The sequence below is a fragment of the Salmo trutta genome, chromosome 3 (genome assembly GCF_901001165.1).
Source record: "Salmo trutta chromosome 3, fSalTru1.1, whole genome shotgun sequence".
Classification (NCBI taxonomy): Eukaryota; Metazoa; Chordata; class Actinopteri; order Salmoniformes; family Salmonidae; genus Salmo; species Salmo trutta.
The window spans coordinates 74136150-74160411 of record NC_042959.1 but is presented as its reverse complement, the minus strand read 5'-3'; the positions used below and the strand labels follow the sequence as shown (position 1 = coordinate 74160411).

The window sequence follows — 24262 nt, the reverse complement described above, 5'->3', positions numbered from 1 at the left end:
GTCAGGAGGAATGGGCCAAAATTCACCCAACTTATTGTGGGAAGCTTGTGGAAGGCTACCCAAAACGTTTTGACCCAAGATCAACAATTTAAAGGCAATGCTACCAAATACTAATTGAGTGTATGTAATCTTCTGACCCATTGGGAATGTGATGAAAGAAATAAAAGCAGAAATAAATCATTCTCTACTATTTTTCTGACATTTCACATTCCTAAAATAAAGTGGGGATCCTAACTGACCTAAAACAGGGAATTTTTACTAGGATTAAATGTCAGGAATTGTGAAAAACTGAGTTTAAATGTATTTGGCTAAGGTGTATGTAAACTTCCAACTTCAACTGTACCTACCTAGTATGTCTATGTTGAACGGGTGTTTTAGTTAACCTCAAAAACATATGATTCTTATGTATTTGTGACCGGAACAAATTTAATGTCAGGAATTGAATTGAATGAGCATGTATCAATCAGTTATGCCATGTTTGACTGCTTGGGGCTGTTTGGTCCACAGTACCCCTGCCGCTTGATATGGATTAGTCATGCCTGAGTAATTCAAGGCCTCTGTGTTCTCTTGCCTGCTAATTTTAGGCCCTGTTCAAATACTTTCAGATGCAGCCCTTCCTCCCTTAATTTTTTTATTTAACCTTTACTCCTTCCTCTGAGTAATCCCTGATATCACAACACTTGATAGGTGAAGGCTATGTGATATAATCCTTGCTGATGCAGTGTCGCTAATCAGTTATTTTATCAGTGATTACTTTAAAGAAGGAAAATATTTCATTTCAAACGGGGCCTTGGTCCCTTGACCAAAGCTGTCCATCCCTGGTCATGCAAGGTAAATAGACAGGATATACACCAAGCTTCCTTCAATCTATGGCCTGAGGATAAAACATTTCACAAGACTGGATGGTGGTTCTCGGGCTGGTGTCAGTGCATTATGACAAATAATTACAAAACTATTCTCTCAATTTTAAGAGACTTGCTGTGACAATTGAAACCTGATGTACTGCTCAGTGTCTGTGACCAGGGTCCGACAACCGGGATTTCGGGAAAACTTTCAATAAATTCCCTGGTTAACTGAATTTTGCAACCTGAGGTGTGACCCCTTGCTAATGCCAGTAAGATGTATTGTCTATAGATGGATTGGCCTGTAATAAACTTGTAATTATTACTAAAATGAAAATATATACATATAATGTACAGTTCATAGTTATATTGTTTTTAAAATGTTTTTTCCTTAAAATAATAAATGTATCTTGTAAACTTGTCTATCTCTACAAAATGTTATTTTCCTTGCATCAACCCCCCCCCCAGGAGTACCCAACATGTTTTTGATGTTTATGGAAAGACACTGCGTATCTGTTTAGTACACGTGGCATTGATTTGCTTTAACAGAAGAAAAATAACCCTACCGACAACATCCTTAGCATATTTATCTGGAAGACCATTGTTTGAAACGTGACTTAATAACAAAGTCTAGCCCTAGTGCCTGTCCTCTGATTTAATAAGTCTCAGTCCGCTGATAAACAAGGAAGCTGATGTCTCAGAACCTTTTCCTCCATCCCCCTCTCTCCCTCTCCTCTGACTAATCTACCCCTGCCACAGTGTCTTGTTATTGCCACCCCCTGGCTCCTCCTCCTCTTCCCATGGCCTCCCTCCTTCCTCTCTTCTTTGAAGTAGGTTCTCCTTCCTTTTGATATCTGATCCCTGAACCAGCCTGAAACTCATGTCTCTGTCTTTGTTGCATCTCAGAGAGCCTGATCAAATACATTGAAATGCTACCTTCCTTAGGTAATCACTGAATTGACAAGGTTAGATTGCAAACACGTGACAGGGAGGGAACCTTGCCTTCTCACAATATGATCCTTTCTGGATCACCTGAAGAAAGGGAGGAGAAAGGATGCATTTTCCCTTCCTTGACACTCATCCATGGTGGGGGTCTTTATAAAGACCAATGTCTCATCCTTTTGTGTTGGACATTTGTCAGGCAAAAACCTATATTGGCATATGTTTTCCCTAGGTCCAAATTCTATTAGGAGTTATTTGACACTCCAGAGTACAATACATAATCATGTAGCTGCCCATGTGATCTGCAGGTCTGCCCTGTGAGAGGTCACATCTCCTGACCTTTTCTCAGTGATGATAAGGAAGTTAGTGCTGAACATTGTCCCTCACATAATCATTAAAGGCCTAGTGCAGTCAAAAACTAGATTTTTCAGTGTTTTACATATATTTCCACGCTGAAGTTGGAATAATACTGTCAAAATCTGGATAATGCCCTTTTAGTGAAAGAGCTGTTTGAAAATACTGAAAAAAAATTTCAGCCTGTTTTGCTGGGATGGAGCTTTGGCCTTTCCATGGTGACGTCACCATGTGGTAAATTAGTTAATAGACAAATCAAAATCAAACTTTATTTGTCACATGCGCCGAATACAACAAGTGTAGACCTTACCGTGAAATGCTTACTTACAAGCCCTTAACCAACAGTGTAGTTCAAGAAAGAGTTAAGAAAATATTTACCAAATAAACTAAAGTAAAAAATGGAAAGTAACACAAAATAACAACAACGAGGCTATATACAGGGGGTACCGGTACCGAGTCTATGTGCGGGGGTACAGGTTAGTTGAGGTAATTTGTACATGTAGGGAGGGGTGGAGTGACTATGCATAGATAATAAACAGCGAGAAGCAACTGTGTAGAAATACAATTGGAGGGGGTCAGAACTTTTTGAAGATCTGGGGACCCATGCCAAATCTTTTCAGTCTCGTGAGGGGGAAAAGGTGTTGTCATGCCCTCTTCACAACTGTCTTGGTGTGTTTGGACCATGATAGTTTGTTGGTGATGTGAACACCAAGGAACTTGAAACTCTCGACCCGCTCCACTACAGCCCCATCGATGTTAATGGGGGCCTTTTTGGCCTGCCTTTTCCTGTAGTCCACGATCAGCTCCTTTGTCTTGCTCACATTGAGGGAGAGGTTGTTGTCCTGGCACCACACTGCCAGGTCTCTGACCTTATAGGCTGTCTCATCGTTGTCGGTGATCAGGCCTACGACTGTTGTGTCGTCAGCAAACTTAATGATGGTGTTGGAGTCGTGCTTGGCCACGCAGTCGTAGGTGAACAGGGAGTACAGGAGGGGACTAAGTACACACCCCTGAGGGGCCCCAGTGTTGAGGATCAGTGTGGCAGAGGGAGATGTTTAGTCCCAGGGTCCTTAGCTTAGTGATGAGCTTTGTGGGCACTATGGTGTTGAACACTGAGCTGTAGTCAATGAACAGCATTCTCAAATAGGTGTTCCTTTCGTCCAAGTGGGAAAGGGCATTGTGGAGTGCAATTGGGGCAGTATGCGAATTGGAGTAGGTCTTGGGTATCCGGGAGGATGCTGTTGATGTGAGCTATGACCAGCCTTTTAAAGCACTTCATGGCTACCAATGTGGGTGCTACGGGGTGGTAATCATTTAGGCAGGTTACCTTCGCTTCCTGGGCACAGGGACTATGGTGGTCTGCTTGAAACATGTAGGTATTACAGACTCGATCGGGGAGAGGTTGAAAATGTCAGTCCAGACACTTGCCAGTTGGTCTGCGCATGCTTTGAGTACACGTCCTAGTAATCCGTCTGGCCCCGTGGCTTTGTAAATGTTGACCTGTTTAAAGGTCTTGCTCACATCGGCTATCGAGCGCATTATCACACAGTCATCCAGAACAGCTGGTGCTCTCGTGCTTGCTTCAGTGTTGCTTGCCTCGAAGCGAGCATAAAAGGCATTTAGCTCGTCTGGTAGTCTTGCGTCACTGGGCAGCTTGCGTCTGGGTTTACCTTTGTAGTTCGTAATAGTTTTCAAGTCCTACCACATCCGACGAGCGTCAGAGCCGGTGTAGTAGGATTCAATCTTAACAAGAAAGATCAATAAGAAAGAGAGTTCCAAACTTTTTTGCCAATAACAGCAAGTTTTTTTAAAATTACGCCCCACTCAGACCACTCCCAGACAGTCCAAGCTAAATTCTTGTTTGTGAAATGACTCTTTCCTAAAAAGTGATTTTAGTTTGTTTTCAATAAAAATTATCAATAATAATCACTGTAAGGCACTTAATATACTAATCTCATATGTATATACTGTATTATATTCTACTGTATTTTAGTCAATGCCACTCCGACATTGCTCGATCAAATATTTATATATTTCTTAATTTCATTATTTTACTTTAAGATTTGTGTGTATTGTTGTGAATTGTTAGATACTTCTGCACTGTTGGAGCTAGGAACACAAGCATTTCGCTACACCCGCAATAAACTCTACTACAAATGTGTATGTGACCAATACAATTTGATTTGATTTAAATTATTACCCAGGAATGATTTGATATTGAGATAAAATCGGCTGCATTGAACCTTTAATAAAAAACATACAGTGACCCCTTTTCCAGGTTGTTATTGGGAAAGAAACCAAGTTCTACTATATTGGCCAAAACAACCTCAGATGTTTGTGTCACAGATGAAAGTGACTTGTTATCAGTGTCTTTGGTTGTGTGGCATCTTTCTGGGTTCAAAAGTTCCTTACAAACATGGTCGAAAGTGAGGACGTGTTTATTTATAACAAGTTAGCGTCACTTCCTGTAACACCACCTCCTTTGTCTGTGCCCCAGGTTTCGGTACGCAAGGCTGGTTATTTATTTATTTCCTTTTTATTTGGGGGATATATTTCCATATATCCATTACTTTTTCATTTATTGAATGACAGTCGACTCTGAAATATTTATGCCTAAAAGCAAAGCGCCAAAAATGGATGACCTGGACTACAGTAAGTATCGCTACGCTAACGCTTCGCTTATAACACACTCAGCTAGTTGTAAGAGCAGGTATTTCACTACACAATTAGAGCACAGTTGTCACTAAACAATATTAACGTTGTGTGCATTATAATATACTGCATGGTTGTCATCTTTGTTTGTTATACAATGTTTCTCATATGAGAGGCCCATACAACCGCAGTCGACCTAAGCTAATAATACAGTACTGGCTAACGTTAGTTCGCTAGTTAGCAAGCTTGCTAACTCTTTTTAGGCTTACTGGGTAACTAGTTGTAGTTAACTACTTATTGTAGTTTGACCACTCATCCAAATAGCTAGCTAACGTTATTCACTACAGTATTGGTTACTATTTCACGTTAAACCTACCCACTGTCCGTCAAGAATCAAAACATTGAATAACTTAACGTTAGCTAGCTCGTTAGTTATTCACCTCATACTGAGGGGCGGGTAACGGGGTTGTTGTTGACTTCCAGATGTCATTTAGCATCCTGAACACATGAACCCCATCGCGGCCTGGTGGTACTGTACTGGCTGGTCACCCTACCGAGGTAGTACTGTGGTTTGCAGCGATACTGTCGTCTCTATTTTTCAACTCCAGTCCAGGCTGGGGACCCAAAGGACTGCACATCGTTGTTCCAGCCCAGCACTAACACACCTGACCTGATACAACTAATTAGATAGTGGCTTGATAATTAGTCGAAACAGGTGTGTTAGAAAAAAAATCTATCCTCTGAGCGAAGAAGCTACAGAAATCAGTGCAGCGCTGATAATACACCTAATCCATTTAGTTACTTTAGTTGAAAACATCTGAGGATTGACAGTAGCTAGAGAGAAGTGTCATTTGGAATGAATACTTAAAAAAAAAAAAATTCCAACAGTAAACATCTTTTTTTTGTGCAGATCTCTTATCTCTGTCCCCAACTAGTATTTTTCATGTCTAACCACTCCCGCTATCACATTAGAGATTGTCAGGATTCCATGGAATGTGTGAGAGTGAAAGCCCTGCAGCCAGTTTTTCGGCTTATTTGATTTTAAACTTGTTCCGTGTGCATAGGCTACTTCTGTGCAAGACTAGTTGGTTTTCTGAGCTCTGTGAACTTGTCTTTATCGATGAATAGGCTGTAAGGTTGAGTGCTCCAGTATATTAAGGCTGCAATGAGATGCACATCATCAACCGCCTGATTTTCCACACGTTTCCATTTGACTAGACAAGCAAAATGGAGGAATTAGATACAGGTCAGTGAGTGGAGAAACAAGCAAGAATAGAGAGGGGAGAGACAGAGGAATTGAACAATGGTTTGGAACATGAGATTGGATATGACTAGTTTTGTGTTTTGGAAATTTTCAGTAAGAAACTCAAAGCATCTTGGAAATGCACAGTAGCAAACAGACTTTGAATACTGTCATGTTTCAGGTCAATTTTAACTTAGTTCTCTCTGTCCCCACCATTTTCCCATCCTCTCCCTTTTCCATGCTCCCTGTTTTTCTATCTCCATCCATCTCTTTATTCTCTCACCCCTCTTCTCCCTCCTTCCCTACAGTCCCGGTAGACCTGAGTCCAGAGGAGCGCTCTGAGCTGGAGGACATCCGTCGGAGGAAGGGAGCTTTACTGCAGGAGATCCAGAGGCTCAGAGACGAGCTCAGAGAGGCCATCATAGAGGTGGAGGGACTGGAGACCAGCACAGAGGGCAGGTGAGAAAAACACAGATTGTTCCCCTGAATATTTCAGTTCCATTATTCAGTGTGTAGCACAGTCCCTCCCCCCTGGTGTATCAGAAGTTGAATTATAATGGGATGATTAGAGAGAGTCCATGTGACAGCCGTGTTTTCCAAAATAACTTCCTATGCATTCAGATTACCTCTGCATTTACTCAATATTGCATCTATGGCAATTTCACTTTTAAGTTTATGTAAAAATATAGAGCTTCTTATTGGCTTCTTCGACTATTCTCCTCTCCCCGGCAACTTCCCCAGGTCATAGCTGCAAATGAGATTGTGTTTTCAGTCAATTTAGCATTTCTAAGAGCTATTTTAGTGTGACTTCCCCTCTGGAATGGTCCTCTCCATTACCCTCTAACTGTATGTATAATTGATGGAGAGGTATTGTGTTGAATGAGATCCACTCCTTGTCTTTCATCCCTGCAGTAAAACTCTACAGAAGAACAGGCATGTGGCCATGGGAAGGAAGAAGTTTAACATGGACCCCAAAAAGGTGAAAAGGGGACATGGAATGGATACAAAAATCTGATCAGCATCACTCTACCCCCCCCCCCCTCTTTTACTGTCTGTCTTCTCATCAATCTCTTGAGCGTTTACTCTCTTTTGATTGTAGTTACCCTCTGTGTGTGTGTGTGTGTGTGTGTGTGTGTGTGTGTGTGTGTGTGTGTGTGTGTGTGTGTGTGTGTGTGTGTGTGTGTGTGTGTGTGTAGGGTATTGTGTTCCTGGTGGAGAATGAGTTGCTCAGACACACTCAAGAGGATGTTGCCCAGTTCCTGTACAAAGGAGAGGGACTCAACAAGACTGCTATAGGAGACTACCTGGGAGAGAGGTAACCATTCCCTGTCTCTACCTTGCTATTTTCTTCTTTGTTATTGTTGGGATGAAGAGCATCAAAGTCTACGTTCCTCTTCTCTCCTGTAGGGAGGACTTTAATCTCAAGGTTCTGCAGGCGTTTGTTGACCTTCACGAGTTCACTGATCTCAACCTGGTCCAGGCTCTCCGGTAAGCTGGGGTGTCCTCTATGATAAGCTCTGACATTTAATAAAAAACAGTACATCAATTTCAAATTCTAGAGGATAAAAACACTACATCAGCGTCTTTGTTACCATGGCAGCCAGTGCTCTCCCTCTGACCTTTTGACCTCTGACCTTTGTGTGACCCCTGCAGGCAGTTCCTGTGGAGTTTCCGTCTGCCTGGCGAGGCTCAGAAGATTGACAGGATGATGGAGGCCTTTGCCCAGAGATACTGTCACTGCAACCCTGGGGTCTTCCAGAGCACTGGTACACACACTTACCGTCATTATAACACAGAGGTCTACTAGCCACTTCTCATCCTATGGTTCTGCTCTCTCCTCAGATACGTGCTATGTGCTGTCGTTTGCTATCATCATGCTGAACACCAGCCTCCACAACCCCAACGTGAGAGACAAGCCTGGATTGGACCGCTTCATCTCCATGAACAGAGGCATCAACGAGGGTGGAGACCTGCCAGAGGACCTGCTCAGAGTGAGGGAGGGAGGGGAGCTAGGACCTATGGGGAGGGGCTAGCGGAGTTTCTGTGGAAGTGAGGTGTCGTTGGCTCTTGACTGAGTGATTGTTCATCTTTTTTCATCAGTTTGGAGGGGTTCAGAATGAAGCTCTAGTTCAGATGAAATATCAGTGTGTTATAGGGAATCTCCCTGCTGTTTGTCTCCTCAATGGAAAGGGGGATACCTAATCAGTTGTACAACTGAATGTATTCAACTGAAATCTGTCTTTTGCATTTAACCCAACCCTTCTGAATGTCTCTCTTGTCTCTGTCTACCACAGAATCTTTATGACAGCATCAAGAACGAGCCCTTCAAGATCCCTGAGGATGATGGGAACGACCTGACACACACCTTCTTCAACCCCGACAGAGAGGGCTGGCTCCTCAAACTAGGTGAGTTGACCGTGGCGAAGCCGGGTGGTGGGAGGGGGTACTGCAGCTTCTCTCTGCTGATCACCTCAAGGTGGTTACAAAACCAAATATGGATTATTTGGATGGCTTAAAAACATATTAACATTCTGTAACAGTCCTGATCAGCCCCAGGGTTATTGGATAGTGAGCGTAAACTTGTGTGCTCTCCTAAGACTTTGTGCTGTTATGTGCCTGCTTCCTTCTCTCTCAGGTTTACACTAAAGATAATGATACACCGCCAATGTTCTGAGGTAATATTGCCAGACTTGTTGTCCAGCAATGTTGCCTAAAACATCGTCCATGTATTATGATCTTACGACTGCCATTGCATGATGGGTAAATAGACAGAATTGTCCATACAGAGGGAGCTGCCCTTGGATTCTCATATAAGATCAGTTTGTGTTTTCTCTGCTATGTTAAGTTTAGGATTGGGGCACAGTAAACTGATCCTAGATATGTGTCTATGAGCGACTTCTACATGGAGCTTCCTTCAGTACCTCGCTCTCTTGCATCATGGCAGTCTGAACCGTCTTCTCTTGCATGGTGGGGTCTGTGATCTGTTTGTCACTAATATCTCTGCCGTCTTCTCCCTCCCGACCCTTCTCTCCCTCCCGACCCCCGAAACCTCTGGTCCCTGTTGTCTCTGCTTCTCCCTGTGATTTCCACACTCTGCTGCTGCCACTTGTTTCTCAGGAGGTATGTACTGGGAGAATGGGTCCATGAGAAACTATCATTCTTATGGAACCAAAATGGCCAACAGGCAGTATAGAAGAAAAGTTATTGTCCACATATGCCTTTTGACAGACATTAGACGTCACATATTACTGTGTGAGATGAATTGACATACAAAGGCACAGTAACATTGGACATGTAAGGCTATACAAGCTGTCTAACTGTAATATCCTGAAGGTGATGTGTAGTAATGGAATGTTTACTTCAGTATGTGGAGCAGTCAAGTGGAATGACTTTCTCCAGTCCAGTTGGTATTCTGCTAACCTCCAGATACCACCCTGTCTTATGCCTCTATTGGTCTGTTCGTATTTCAGGAGGACGGGTGAAAACCTGGAAAAGAAGATGGTTCATTCTCACAGACAACTGCCTTTACTACTTTGAATATACTACAGTAAGTCAACATTATAGCTGCCAAAGTGCCACTGTAGAGCAATGTGATGGAAATGTAATCCAGTACAGAGAGGGTAAAGAGCTATGTAGCAGAACATTGTAACGTGGAGCAGTGTTCTATACTATAGTGTGTATAATGTGTGTGTTCAGGATAAGGAGCCCAGAGGTATCATTCCTCTAGAGAACCTGAGTATCCGGGAGGTTGAAGACCCCAGGAAACCTGTGAGTCTGTTATCAATACATTTAGAATGTCAACATAGGACATGATCACTGCACCATTTCTCCTGACTCCTGCTCTTCCCTCCCAGAACTGCTTTGAGCTGTACATCCCCAACAACCGTGGTCAGCTGATCAAGGCCTGTAAGACGGAGGCAGACGGCAGAGTGGTGGAGGGGAACCACAACGTGTACCGCATCTCTGCCCCCACACCCGAGGAGAAAGACGAATGGATCCACCACATCAAGTACGTAGGGAGGGAGGCAGGCATGAAGGGAGAGTAGGGTGTATGGGTGGATACATTTAGAAACGCATCAGACTAACATTCTCCTATTCTGTTTCTCTTTCTTCCATCCCTCTCTCCAGCTCTGCAGTCAGCGTGGACCCCTTCTATGAGATGCTGGCTGCCAGGAAGAAACGCATATCGTTAAAGAAGAATGAGGAACAACCGTAGAACATTCCCTTCTTCCTCTCTTCATCCCCTCATCCACCTCTTCATCTCTCATTCCAACATGGGACACAAGCCTTTCTCTCCTCCCTAGATTCATTCCATTCCTCACTTTTTTCCCCTCTTTCTTTCTTTGTGAGGAGGACTTGTTGCTATTCTGTTTAAGAGACTGGCCAGCACAAACAGGCAGTTCAGGAGTTCACCACTCATCCACTAATGTCTGTTGCTGCTAGCGGCTGATCTGTACGCTACCACACTATGAAGTGTTCACTACTACCCTACATACTACACAGTTAGTTCACTCACTCAAAGCCCCCTTTTCGTCACTTCATCTCTCCTCCCTTCTTTTCCGTGACGTTGAAGTGAACTGTGAAATAAATATGTATTTTATTCAGGGTAGCAAGCAGGGTCACTGAACCTTCCATCACAAACAGGCTGCAACTCATCAGTCTGAAGTGGCTTCCTCTCCATCTGTAACTGATCTAACATTGGGGCAACGGACCAGTGTGTTTCCAACCGGTCCAGTTCTGACCGGTCACTGTGTGAAGGACAGAATGCCCGGCGGCTGAGGAAGCCACTTTAACGTGTTAAGATGCAGCCCAAGTTGTCTGCTGTGCTTTCCTCTAACTTCTTGGCTCCAGGTTAGCATGTCTATATCAGCATTCACAAAGTCCCACTTTAATACTGTAGCCTCTGTGAAGGAGATGACGCTGGTCCTTACTTCTTAGCCTTAGACATAAAAATGTCACTCATGTTAAATTTGTTATGATCTACCATCTATGGGAAATGTTCCCAGAAAAACTGACCAATAAGGCAACAATTGAGCAGTGAACACTAAAGACCACATTTACATTTAAGTCATTTAGCAGACGCTCTTATCCAGAGCGACTTACAAATTGGACCACGACTCTTGTCAATGACCACTGGCGTTTCCTTCACCAGACTGTTAATAAACTCCCTCATAAAGACACGTAAACTGTTAAACCCAACTCTATAATATGCTACAGTGGGTTTTAAGAAGTTACAACGGCAGCTTATTACAATGTATACTTCATTTTGTAAATACTTGTTAGAATATTGTTTACAACACACACAGATTTAATTTATTGTTTATTTTTGTTTGTTACATCTTTTGTTTTGTAAGAGCTACTGTAGGACTGCATGTGGAGATGAGGGTTAATCCTCCATACACACAGATGGACCAGACTCGTGTTAGTGTTGGGTGCATTTGAGAAAGATTATTAGTGTTCCCTGTTGACACAATAGAATCAACCTCCAATTGGAACATTTAGATTATTCAGGACAGGAGAGTGATGACATCACAAAACATTTTGGGTAGAACAGGCATGGTTCTGTGTGGTATGGAACAGGGAATTCTGTCAGTTCTATACATTCTATTTCTATCTGCACTGTTGATAATGTTGCACCGTCCTGAAGGAACCTCTATTACCCTCTAAGAGCCTGAATGAATGAGGCTCACTGAAGCACAAACGTGTCCCAGACGCCTGTAATGACTTTCTTTCCACCATTACCATCATGGATATGTGAAAGGGCTGGATAGGTGTCCTTCATAATACTGATGCCCATCCAATCCTGTCAGATCTGTGATCTAAAAGGAAAGCAAGCTATGGGTGGTTATTGGGACATCACCCTATGATAAGTCTGAAACGACCTGTCTAATATGAGAACTGAAATGATGGTTCTGAAGTTGAATCATCAGTCAAGCCAGAAAAAGGCATCAGATTCCTCTTAATGTGATTGAATTGAAAAGGACAACAAACATGGAGCACTAATATATCTTTCAATATTATGTAATCACTGAAATATTCAAATGTATTGAATGAATAACAATGTTAAGGATACATGTCTAATGATACATTATGCCTGAATTGACTCGTAGATATTTGCATTAGTTGTTTGTCATTGCATTAACATTTCATTAGACTGAATATGGAAAATGCAGAATTAGGATTTTCTGATGCACTTTATCAACATTTAAGCATTATACAGGCTTTAAAGAGCTGTACCTTTTAGATTGGCAATACTAACTGTAGTAGCCTCCAGTGGTGGCCAGGCTGTCCTGCATCATCCTCACTGGTTGTGATGAAGGCTTTCCAAATCCATATTTTGATCACTTCCAGCTCTGACAACTACAGAAGTTTTACTCTAAATGTTGTTTACATAGGAAAGTCTAGATACAAAAAAATGATCTCTTAGTCTTCTCTAGTTATTCTTTGAGTGTTTGGTGTGACAGACACACAGCAGTGAGCCAACCTACAGGCAGGGCTGCTGTACACTACACGATACTGAAACACAGTAGACCTATCTGGGTATTCTTCAAGTGCAAAGTTGCCAAAATGGAGTTGGGATCTCACACTGTTCCAACTCAACAAAGAGACAGACTTTTGTGAGAAAAAACACTAATGAATACTTCTGTCCCCCAGACCCCAACACCACTACTTCTGTCCCCCAGACCCCAACACCACTACTTCTGTCCCCCAGACCCCAACACCACTACTTCTGTCCCCCAGACCCCAACACCACTACTTCTGTCCCCCAGACCCCAACACCACTACTTCTGTCCCCCAGACCCCAACACCACTACTTCTGTCCCCCAGACCCCAACACCACTACTTCTGTCCCCCAGACCCCAACACCACTACTTCTGTCCCCCAGACCCCAACACCACTACTTCTGTCCCCCAGACCCCAACACCACTACTTCTGTCCCCCAGACCCCAACACCACTACTTCTGTCCCTCAGACCCCAACACCACTACTTCTGTCCCCCAGACCCCAACACCACTACTTCTCTCCCCCAGACCCCAACATCACTACTTCTGTCCCCCAGACCCCAACACCACTACTTCTCTCCCCCAGACCCCAACACCACTACTTCTGTCCCCCAGACCCCACCACCACTACTTCTCTCCCCCAGACCCCAACACCACTACTTCTGTCCCCCAGACCCCAACACCACTACTTCTCTCCCCCAGACCCCAACACCACTACTTCTGTCCCCCAGACCCCACCACCACTACTTCTCTCCCCCAGACCCCAACACCACTACTTCTGTCCCCCAGACCCCAACACCACTACTTCTCTCCCCCAGACCCCACCACCACTACTTCTCTCCCCCAGACCCCAACACCACTACTTCTGTCCCCCAGACCCCAACACCACTACTTCTGTCCCCCAGACCCCAACACCACTACTTCTCTCCCCCAGACCCCAACACCACTACTTCTGTCCCCCAGACCCCAACACCACTACTTCTCTCCCCCAGACCCCAACACCACTACTTCTGTCCCCCAGACCCCAACACCACTACTTCTGTCCCCCAGACCCCAACACCACTACTTCTGTCCCCCAGACCCCAACACCACTACTTCTGTCCCCCAGACCCCACCACCACTACTTCTCTCCCCCAGACCCCACCACCACTACTTCTCTCCCCCAGACCCCAACACCACTACTTCTGTCCCCAGACCCCAACACCACTACTTCTGTCCCCCAGACCCCAACACCACTACTTCTGTCCCCCAGACCCCAACATCACTACTTCTGTCCCCCAGACCCCAACACCACTACTTCTCTCCCCCAGACCCCAACACCACTACTTCTGTCCCCCAGACCCCAACACCACTACTTCTGTCCCCCAGACCCCAACACCACTACTTCTGTCCCCCAGACCCCACCACCACTACTTCTCTCCCCCAGACCCCAACACCACTACTTCTGTCCCCCAGACCCCAACACCACTACTTCTGTCCCCCAGACCCCAACACCACTACTTCTGTCCCCCAGACCCCACCACCACTACTTCTCTCCCCCAGACCCCAACACCACTACTTCTGTCCCCCAGACCCCAACACCACTACTTCTCTCCCCCAGACCCCACCACCACTACTTCTCTCCCCCAGACCCCAACACCACTACTTCTGTCCCCCAGACCCCAACACCACTACTTCTGTCCCCCAGACCCCAACACCACTACTTCTCTCCCCCAGACCCCAACACCACTACTTCTGTCCCCCAGACCCCAACATCACTACTTCTGTCCCCCAGACCCCAACATCATTACTTCTGTCCCCCAGACCCCAACATCACTACTTCTGTCCCCCAGACCCCAACACCACTACTTCTGTCCCCCAGACCCCAACACCACTACTTCTGTCCCCCAGACCCCAACACCACTACTTCTCTCCCCCAGACCCCAACACCACTACTTCTGTCCCCCAGACCCCAACACCACTACTTCTGTCCCCCAGACCCCAACACCACTACTTCTCTCCCCCAGACCCCAACATCACTACTTCTGTCCCCCAGACCCCAACACCACTACTTCTGTCCCCCAGACCCCAACACCACTACTTCTCTCCCCCAGACCCCAACACCACTACTTCTGTCCCCCAGACCCCAACACCACTACTTCTCTCCCCCAGACCCCAACACCACTACTTCTGTCCCCCAGACCCCAACACCACTACTTCTCTCCCCCAGACCCCAACACCACTACTTCTGTCCCCCAGACCCCAACACCACTACTTCTCTCCCCCAGACCCCAACACCACTACTTCTGTCCCCCAGACCCCACCACCACTACTTCTCTCCCCCAGACCCCAACACCACTACTTCTCTCCCCCAGACCCCAACACCACTACTTCTGTCCCCCAGACCCCAACACCACTACTTCTGTCCCCCAGACCCCACCACCACTACTTCTCTCCCCCAGACCCCAACACCACTACTTCTGTCCCCCAGACCCCAACACCACTACTTCTCTCCCCCAGACCCCACCACCACTACTTCTCTCCCCCAGACCCCAACACCACTACTTCTGTCCCCCAGACCCCAACACCACTACTTCTGTCCCCCAGACCCCAACACCACTACTTCTCTCCCCCAGACCCCAACACCACTACTTCTGTCCCCCAGACCCCAACACCACTACTTCTCTCCCCCAGACCCCAACACCACTACTTCTCTCCCCCAGACCCCAACACCACTACTTCTGTCCCCCAGACCCCAACACCACTACTTCTGTCCCCCAGACCCCAACACCACTACTTCTGTCCCCCAGACCCCACCACCACTACTTCTCTCCCCCAGACCCCACCACCACTACTTCTCTCCCCCAGACCCCAACACCACTACTTCTGTCCCCAGACCCCAACACCACTACTTCTGTCCCCCAGACCCCAACACCACTACTTCTCTCCCCCAGACCCCAACATCACTACTTCCTGGGATAGTGTTTGATTTAGTATTTATTTATTTATTTTTGTTTTACAACAATGTAAGGATGGATAGTTCATCTGTGCTATATGTAGCAAAAACAAAACCACGGTACGCTGGTGCCAGTCAACTGTTGTGAAACAATAAAAAGTGAACTGAGACAATGTGAGTGATTATTATTAGACTTAGTTTACAAATGTCGGCAGATCAAATTCTAAATATTTTTGTTAGTGAACATTATTCCCCAGACTTTTTTTCCCATTGTGACTAGGGTGGCAAAGTTCTGGGAACTTTCAATAAATTCCCTGGTTTTCCTGAAATTCCGGTTGGAGATTTCCCAGAATAAGCAGGAAATCCAACCAGGATTTGTGGAAAAACAAGGAATTTATTGAAAGTTACTGGAATTTTGCCACCCTAATTGTTACCCACTTATAGCCCAAGTGTTTGCGTGACCCATAGAGAATGACTCTAGGGTCCAAAAGGTCGTTTTAGCATGGGCGGCACCATTGAGGACTTTCACCATTTTGAAGTAGTCAACTGGGTGGGACTTTCTATGGGTTAAGGAAGGATCACATGATTCCATCTGGGTAATTATACTCATGAGCAAGCATTCTTTAACTGCAGGTGACAGTAAATCGCCAACCTTGGGTTTATATCTGTTTTAACAACACAGTACAGGTGGCAGTGTGGACACTCAGTTTGTTTTTTCTAATTCGCAGAAAAAAATGGACTGCTTCAAAATGGAGATGGCTTCAATGGCGCTGTCCATGCTCTCACAGACGTCGTAAAGGGACAGATTCAATGATGTGAGGTTGATCTAAATCTATGGTGTGACCCACCAAATATAGGCAACCCTACAACCCAGACCAAATCCAGCCATGACCCATGACAAGCTGGCCATGGCCCAATTGGGTCTTGACCCACCGTTTAGGAATCAGTGACTGGGACAGTCTGGCCTATCTCCTGAGTGATGCTGGTACTCAAAAGAGATTGCGTGTTCCAACAAGGAAGGGCAGGAAGAGACATTAGGGCACGTGTCAAAATCATTCCACAGAGGGCCAAGTGTCAGCAGGTTTTCACTCCTCTCTTGTACTTGATTGATGAATTAAGGTCACTAATTAGTAAGGAACTCCCCCTCACCCAGTTGTCTAGGACTTCATTGAAAGGAAAAAACTAAAACCCACAGACATTAGGCCCTTCATGGAATGAGTTTGACACCTGCATTAGGTGGAACAAGATCTTCAGGCTTAAATGTGTGGTCTAAGTTCACATCTGAGCTGTGAGTGTGTGCATGCCATCATGGATAACAAGGTAAAATGGGATCAATCAAGCAAATCTCCACCGTATAGGTCACAGGAGATTGGTGGCACTTTAATTTGGGAGGACAGACTGTTGGTAATGGCTGGAGCGGAATGAGTAGACTAGTATCAAATACATCAAACACCTGGTTATACCATTCCATTCGCTCCGTTCCAGCCATTATTATGAGCCGTCCTCCCCTCAGCAGCCTCCACTGGTATAGGCCACCCCATCTCTAGTGCCGCCTGCCCTGATGTGGTGACCTGTGGGTACTGTAGTGTGGCCACATTGGGTTGCTGAGAGATTGATTGTGTGTGATGGGTGTTAGTAGCAGGCTATCAGCAGTGAGGAAAGCAGACAGGTCAAACAAGACGTCAGGTGCAGTCTGAGGTCAGAATAGGATTCAAGAACATAAATTGATTAGTAAATAAACATTCAAACAGCCACATCAAGGTTTTTATTTACAAATAGTATCAAATAGTTTCTGATACGTGTGCAGTATTCACAGACAATGTCTACTGATAGAAACACAGCCAGATCAAACATTTCCAAAGCCTCAATGTTATTACAGCAAATGTTATATTAGCCTAATATAACATTTTAATAAAAAAGGAATTTGAGAAATGTTTTATAAATTTGGCCATCAAACAACAACACGATTTCAAATAAAAAGGTACATACATTGACAAATAAAGTAGTACAAATGAACACACTTCTGTTCAATATTGCTAAATAACAAGAACTCAATTTCAATGGAACTTTCTTACCTGCTAAATACAAAGTGCATTGTAAATAAAATCGTAAATCTGTTGCTTGTCTGATTCTTGGTCTAGGGGTGAAACTTTACTCCTACATTAAAAAGAGAGGTAAAGAAAAATGTGGGGTAACTCCCTTACATTTTCACTCCCCTGTAGCACAATTCATTATACATTAAATCAAGCTTTAAAATGTGTTGTATGTATACTGTATGTATACTGAACTCAACATGTAGTGTTGGTCCCATGTTTCATGAGCTGAAATAAAAGATCTCAGAAATGTTCGATACGCACCAAAAGCTTATTTCTCTCAAATTTTGTACACACATTTTTTTACATTACTGTTAGTGAGCATTTCTCCTTTCCCAAGATAATCCATCCACCTGACAGGTGTGGCATATCAAGAAACTGATTAAACAGCATGATCATTACACAGGTGCACCTTGTGCTGGGGACAATAAAAGGCCACTCTAAAATGTACAGTTTTGTCACAACACAATGCCACAGATGTCTCAAGTTTTGAGGGAGCATGCAATTGGCATGCTGACTGCAGGAATGTCCAACAGAGCTGTTGCCAGAGAATTGAATGTTAGTTTCTCTACCATAAGTCGCTGAGGGCTGAGGAGTATTTCTGTCTGTATTAAAGCCCTTTTGTGGGGAAAAACTCATTCTGATTGGCTGTGCTTGGCTCCCCAGTGGGTGGACCTGACTCCCAAGTGGGTGGGCCTATGCCCTCGTAGGCTCACCCATTGCTGCGCCCCTGATCAGTCATGTGAAATCCATAGATTAGGGCGTAATGAATTTCTTTCAATTGGCCGATATCCTTATATACACTGTAACTCAGTAAAATCTTTGAAATTGTTGCATGTTGCATTTATAGTTTTGTTCAGTATACATATAAAGACTCATAAAGCACATTTCTTTGCTGGGAATTCATGTCTTAGGTATACCGTTTAAAAAAAAATCTGAAATCAAAACAATAACACAAAGCTAGAATCCTGAATTGAAACAAGAGGTCACCCCACCTCTGTTTTGGTATTAAGCTGAGATATGGGCCTGGAGAAATATAACCACTCTTAAATTCATAGACGGAGCTGTGGATGCAAAGACTGACCACCCATGATATCAACATGATCAGTTTTAACCATGTTTGGAGGCTATACAGTGTTTGTTTACATTTACATTGTTCACAAATATTGGAGTAAAACAAGTTTATATTTTGGGTTCTGATATGGTATGACATTTGAACTAAGCTCATGATTCATTTCTAAGTTATATTCTTCAAGAATCAATGGGTATATATCATTAATTTATAAGTCCAAAAATGGATGTAACAACTAAGGACTCCGGCTTTAAGAAAATGTACTCAATGTACTTATATCACAGGAAAACAGGAAAAAACATAAAAAGACTAAACAAATGAATTAGTCTAACTTTTCTTTGGTTTCTTTGGTATAGTAGCTGTATTTTTCAAGGAATCTTATTTCAAAGAGAATCCATTGGTCAACCTCACTCTCTCCTTCTACCTATGTAACCACTTTCAAAGTCAATTATACAGGCCCACTATAAGGATGCTGTGTACCATAACAACAATATCTATTGATCTTTATCAACTATATGACAATATGTCATATTATCCTTGTTGTGACATTAAAACAGCAGTAACATTTTAGTAACACTAATGAAGGGTCAAATAGAAGCTAGAAAAATAGAAACATATACAGTGCCTTTAGAAAGTATTCACACCACTTCACTTATTCTACATTTGTTGTGTTACAGCCTGAATAAAACATTTATTACATTTAGATTGTTTGTCGCTGGCCTACACACAATACCCAATAATGTCAAATTAATTAAAAATGAAAAGCTGAAATGTCTTAAGTCAATAAATATTCAACCCCTTTGTTATGGCAAGTTAAAATAAGTTCAGGAGTACACTTTTGCTTAAAAAGTCACACAAGTTGCATGGACTTATTGTGTGCAATATTAGTGTTTAACATAATTTTTTTAATGGCTACCTCATCTCTGTTCCCGACACATACAATTATCTGTAAGGTCCCTCACAGTCAAGCAGTGAATTTGGCTGTGACAGGAGAAAATTGAGGATGGATCAACAACATTGTGGTTACACAACAATGCAAATCTAATTGATAGAGTGAAAAGAAGGAAGCCTGTACAGAATAAACAATATTCCAAAACATGAATCCTTTTTTGAACAAGGCACTAAAGTAATACTGCAAAAAATGTGGCAATTTGTATTGTTCTGAATATAAAGTGTTATGTTTGGAGCAAATCCAATACAGCTCATTACTGAGTACCACTCTCCATATTTTCACGCATAGTGGTTGCTGCATCATGTTATGGGTATGCTTGTAATTGTTAAGGACTGGGGAGTTTTTCATGATTAAAAATAAATGCAAATCCTAGAGGATAACTTGTTTCAGTCTGCTTTCCAACAGACACTGGGAGATTAATTCATATGTCAGCAGGACAATAACCTAAAACACAAGACCAAATCTACACTGGAGTTGCTTACCAAGCAGTTGTGAATGTTCCTGAGTGGTCAAGTTATGGTTTTGACTTAACTCTACTTAAAAATCTATGAAAATGGTTGTCTATGATCAACAACCAATTTGACAGAGCTTGAAGAATTGTAAAATATTGCACAATCCAGGTGTGCAAAGCTCTTAGAGACTTACCCAGAAAGACTCATAGCTGTAATCACTACCAAAGTTGCTTCTACAAAGAATTAACTCAGGGGTGTGTATACTTGTGTAAATGGTTATTTCTGTATTTTATGTTCAATTCATTTGCAAAAATGTACAAAAACATGTTTTCACTTTGTCATTATGGGGTATTATGTGTAGATGGGTGAACATCTGTTATAATTTAATACATTTAGAATTCAGGCTGTAACACAACAAAACGTGGAATAAGTCAAGGGGTATGAATACTTTCTGAAGGCACTGTATACATAGTCCATTTCATTATCAAAACATTTGAATTCCATATTAGTCATAACACAGTCTCTGGGAATGGGTGTCTTCAGTCTTTCAGACTAAAAGGAAGGCATCATTTTAGTCAGGTGGTAATATTAAGTGGAGTGGATCCTCTATCCCGTGTGATCTCATACCCCTCTGGATCGGAAAAAAATCCTTCTTCGATAGGAGCACTTTTAAGTATGTGTGTGATATGGATCCATTGGTAATGTTATAATAGTTGGTTGCCCTTAGTGACAGGGGTCGAAGGGGTACTTGGTGACCCCTCCGTGGAGCTCCACCACGTTCTCGGACCAGGTGATGACGTCCCCGCTGAGGTGGCTGTTGCAGGAGGCCAGGCTGTAGATGTCATGGGCCGTGAGGACATTAGCCCACATTTGGAGGTCAGAGATGTCCCCCATAAACGCCTGTGTGGCATCGAAACGACCTCCCAGAGTGTCCTGGAGGAGAGAGACAAGGTCATGCATGTTAGGCTCATTCTAAAGTTAGGATTTGTACTTAAGAAAGGAGCCATAAATGCATTTAAACTAAATAATGGGGATTGTTTGTGGCTAGCTTAGGATCACAGGATGCTGCTGATGGAAGGACGGCTCATAATAATGTCCGGAACGGAGCGAATGGAATGGCATCGAATGAAAACCATGTGTTTGATGTATTTGATACCATTCCACCTATTCCACTCCAGCCATTACCATGAGCCTGTCCTCCCCAACCTCCTGTGCGTTGTATGTATGTTGTGTAGTAGTAGGTGGTAGTCAGCATTCATTATATGACAAAACCTATCTGCTCCTCTAAATGAGACAAGGTCAGGGGTCAGAGGCTAGGATTACACAGTAATGACTCTGACCTTAACCCCAACCACGATCACTGTTTCTGAGAGAAAGCCCATGCTAGTGAAGTGACTGCTTTGTGGTTGGTTAAGGGCGCACGCACAACAGTCCCTCTGATTGGGCTGCGTTTACACTGGTGGCCCAATTCTGATCTTTTGCCCAATTATTGTCAATAGCTGAAAAGACCAATTAGTGGTAAAAAAAAAGAACAGAGTTGTGTGCCTGTGTTAACATAGCCTTAGAGTTCTAGACAGCCGTTTTTGTGACACATAAAAGGAGGCTATACTAGGATAAGGGACTCAGTCAATAATAGGGGAAATTATGGGCTTGAGGAGGGAAGGAAGGAAGGGAAAGGGGATACCTAGTCAGTTGCACAACTGAATGCATTCAACTGAAATGTGGCTTCCGCATTTAACCTAACCCCTCTGAATCAGAGAAGCACGGTGGGCTGCCTCAATCGACGTCCACTGCATAGGCGCCCGGGGAGCAGTTTGTTGTTGGGGGTTAACAGCCTTGCTCAAGGGGTTAATGAGTGAGGTCACAGGGAAAATGGCTTAGTCTGCACTTTTCTTGTCTTGTGTAATGAAGAAGCTTTTTGTAGACACTCAACAACCCAACTGAAAGAATTTGAAGATTACCTGTTCCTGTCCGAGGATGAAGACCCCTCCAGGTTTGATGGGATGCCATGCGGACAGGTTCTCCCCAGAGCCCCTCTTCACCCCGTCCTGGTACGCCTCCCACTCACCGTCCCTCGTCGACCACGTCACACACACATGGTGCCACTTCCCATCGCTGATAGAAAGGGGCAGAGTCACTGCCTGGGGGGAAGGGAGGAGAGTAGGGATTGAGTACCACCAAGTTGACAGCACAAGGAAATAACTTGTGTGTTTCCAGTAGTAAACAGGTAAAAATTTGTACTACTTGATGACTTGACGTTGGCAGTAAATAAGTAGTTAAAACACTACAGCTTTACTACACAGGCTTGTCAATAGTAATCAAGTAGAGTTTTTACTACTTGATGTTGGTAGTAAATAAGTGGTCACAACACTACAGCCAGACAACACCTGCGTTTCGTGACCACAAAAGACAAGACAGTTAGTAGTTGGTTGTTGTTAGCTAGCTACTGTTTTTGCCAATCCTGAATGTAATCCTCTTCCATCCTTCGTCATCCTGTCTTTCATAGTTAGCCCTTATGCTGGCACCAGTTCCTTTAAGTTTTATGAATACTTTCATGTCGTTGTTTAGCTGTTTATATAACTTTTTAGGAAATGTAAAAGGATCAGGAGCAATTCAGTAGTGATCAGTAGTGACACTACATGCACAAATGGCAGTAGAAATTCAATAGGGATTGAGTAGGCATACAGCACTAGGCTTTGTGTAGTAATTCAATAATGAACATGTAGGAATTGTGTAGGTATGTGTAGGTTTTAAGTAGTAAATACCCAAAAGTTCAGAAGTTACACAGAAGTCATTAAGGGAGAATTATGTAGTGATTTAAATAGGAAATATGCATTGTTCACCAGTGATGAAAGGTCCCAATTTGTCACTCATTTACTATTTAAATGACTACATAAATCACGACTGGTTTTCTACACATCTCAATAGCAATTAAATAGTAAAACCAGTAGGGTTGTGTAGATCTTGTGTAGTATTGCTGAGTAGTAACTCCGTAGTATTTTTTCATGAGGGCTGAGACCAAGGTTGTGAATTACTGCAAATGATCTACTCTCCTGTTTGTTTAAAATGTAGTGGTAAATATGTTTTACAGTGGTAAATATGTAAATAAGTGTTTCCAAATGAAACAAATACCCCCACCTCTCTGTCATGGTTTAAACCATTTATTTATATGTGGCCGCACTGTCCACTCAGTAGTGCTGAATTTCGGCCTAAGGTGAGTTCCTTTACACATAGATTTTCCTTTGTACTTCCTAATTTTCGCCATTTGTTTGCCATGCGTCCTTGATAAAAAAATGGCCTATTCCAATCATTAGATTTATCTGTTGATTTATCATTGTTTGCTTTTGTCAGTCAGCTGTTTAGAGCGCTCATTCCTTGTTTTTCAGGTGCGTGTGGGAACTAGTGTTCTCTGTGACCGAGGTAAAAACAGATTCATGTTAGCTAGTATGAAGTATGAAATGTATGCATTCACTACTGTAAGTCGCTCTGGATAAGAGCGTCTGCTAAATGACTAAAATGTAAAATGTAATATTTCATCTTACAGAACAAGGATATTCATCTGTCGTTTTCCTTACGTCCACGAACAGCAGTTAGGGACCATCAACATAATGACAAATCACATTTTTCTAATTTCAGATGCTCTTTAACCATTTCTCCTAAAACTTTCAAAACGGGTTGTAGCTAACTCCATGGCATAGACACACATTGCAGACACTTTTTTTTTGTCGGTTTACATCTCACACTATTTAAAATTATGTATTTCTTTATTTTAACATCAAACAAGGTTTATAATGTACACTCAGTGGTCCTACACATTGCACACCCTTTTGTTTGTCCATTTGCATCTCATGAGATTTCACGAGAATATTTTAAAGATTCAAATTTCAATAGCTTCTCTTAGTCTTATGACCTACAACCCTCAAACTAATTTCAGAATATCCACCGAATAGCCTTATATGTAGCACAACCTTTTGTTTGTCAATTTTCATCTCACACAATTTTACATACATTTCAATGTTTTCAATGTTTCTAATTTCAATAGCTCCTTGGTCATGTGACCTACAACCCTCAAACTACTTTCAGAACATCCAGTCACTAGCCTTATATATTGCACACCCATTAGTTCATCCATTTTCATCTCAGGTGATTTTAAATGAATTGTTCTGTTTTCATTGTTTTGAATTTCAATAGCTCTCTGGTCATGTGACCTACAACCCTCAAA

At 43.2% G+C, this 24262-nt stretch overlaps 2 protein-coding genes across 4 annotated transcripts in view; one reads left to right on the top strand and one right to left on the bottom strand.

Moving 5' to 3' along the window:
• Positions 1–4599: 4599 nt before the first annotated feature.
• On the top strand, positions 4600–12306 carry LOC115189186 (cytohesin-2). The gene is made up of 12 exons (XM_029747872.1): positions 4600–4790; positions 6342–6492; positions 6946–7012; positions 7230–7348; positions 7441–7521; positions 7687–7799; positions 7876–8024; positions 8328–8439; positions 9504–9580; positions 9730–9801; positions 9888–10042; positions 10162–12306. The coding sequence occupies exons 1-12, from the start codon at positions 4724–4726 to the stop codon at positions 10247–10249; spliced, it is 1251 nt and encodes a 416-aa protein (XP_029603732.1). The 5' UTR covers positions 4600–4723; the 3' UTR covers positions 10250–12306.
• Positions 12307–20458: 8152 nt separating this feature from the next.
• Positions 20459–24262, bottom strand: part of LOC115189152 (neuronal pentraxin-1) — a 16912-nt gene continuing 13108 nt past the window's right edge. For all 3 annotated transcript variants that reach the window (XM_029747868.1, XM_029747871.1, XM_029747870.1), the window contains exons 4-5: positions 22002–22181; positions 20459–20973 (exon numbers count right to left, since the gene is read on the bottom strand). In XM_029747868.1, the coding sequence (XP_029603728.1) occupies positions 20764–20973; positions 22002–22181 (390 nt within the window). In that variant the 3' untranslated portion in view covers positions 20459–20763. The remainder of the gene's footprint in view (positions 20974–22001; positions 22182–24262) is intronic.

Bases quoted from the DNA above. Each gene is read 5' to 3' on its own strand.
- LOC115189186 (XM_029747872.1), top strand. From the start codon at position 4,724: ATGACAGTCGACTCTGAAATATTTATGCCTAAAAGCAAAGCGCCAAAA. The intron at 7,013-7,229 runs GTGAAAAGGGGA...GTGTGTGTGTAG, and splicing joins TTAACATGGACCCCAAAAAG to GGTATTGTGTTCCTGGTGGA. The intron at 8,440-9,503 runs GTGAGTTGACCG...TTCGTATTTCAG, and splicing joins GGGCTGGCTCCTCAAACTAG to GAGGACGGGTGAAAACCTGG.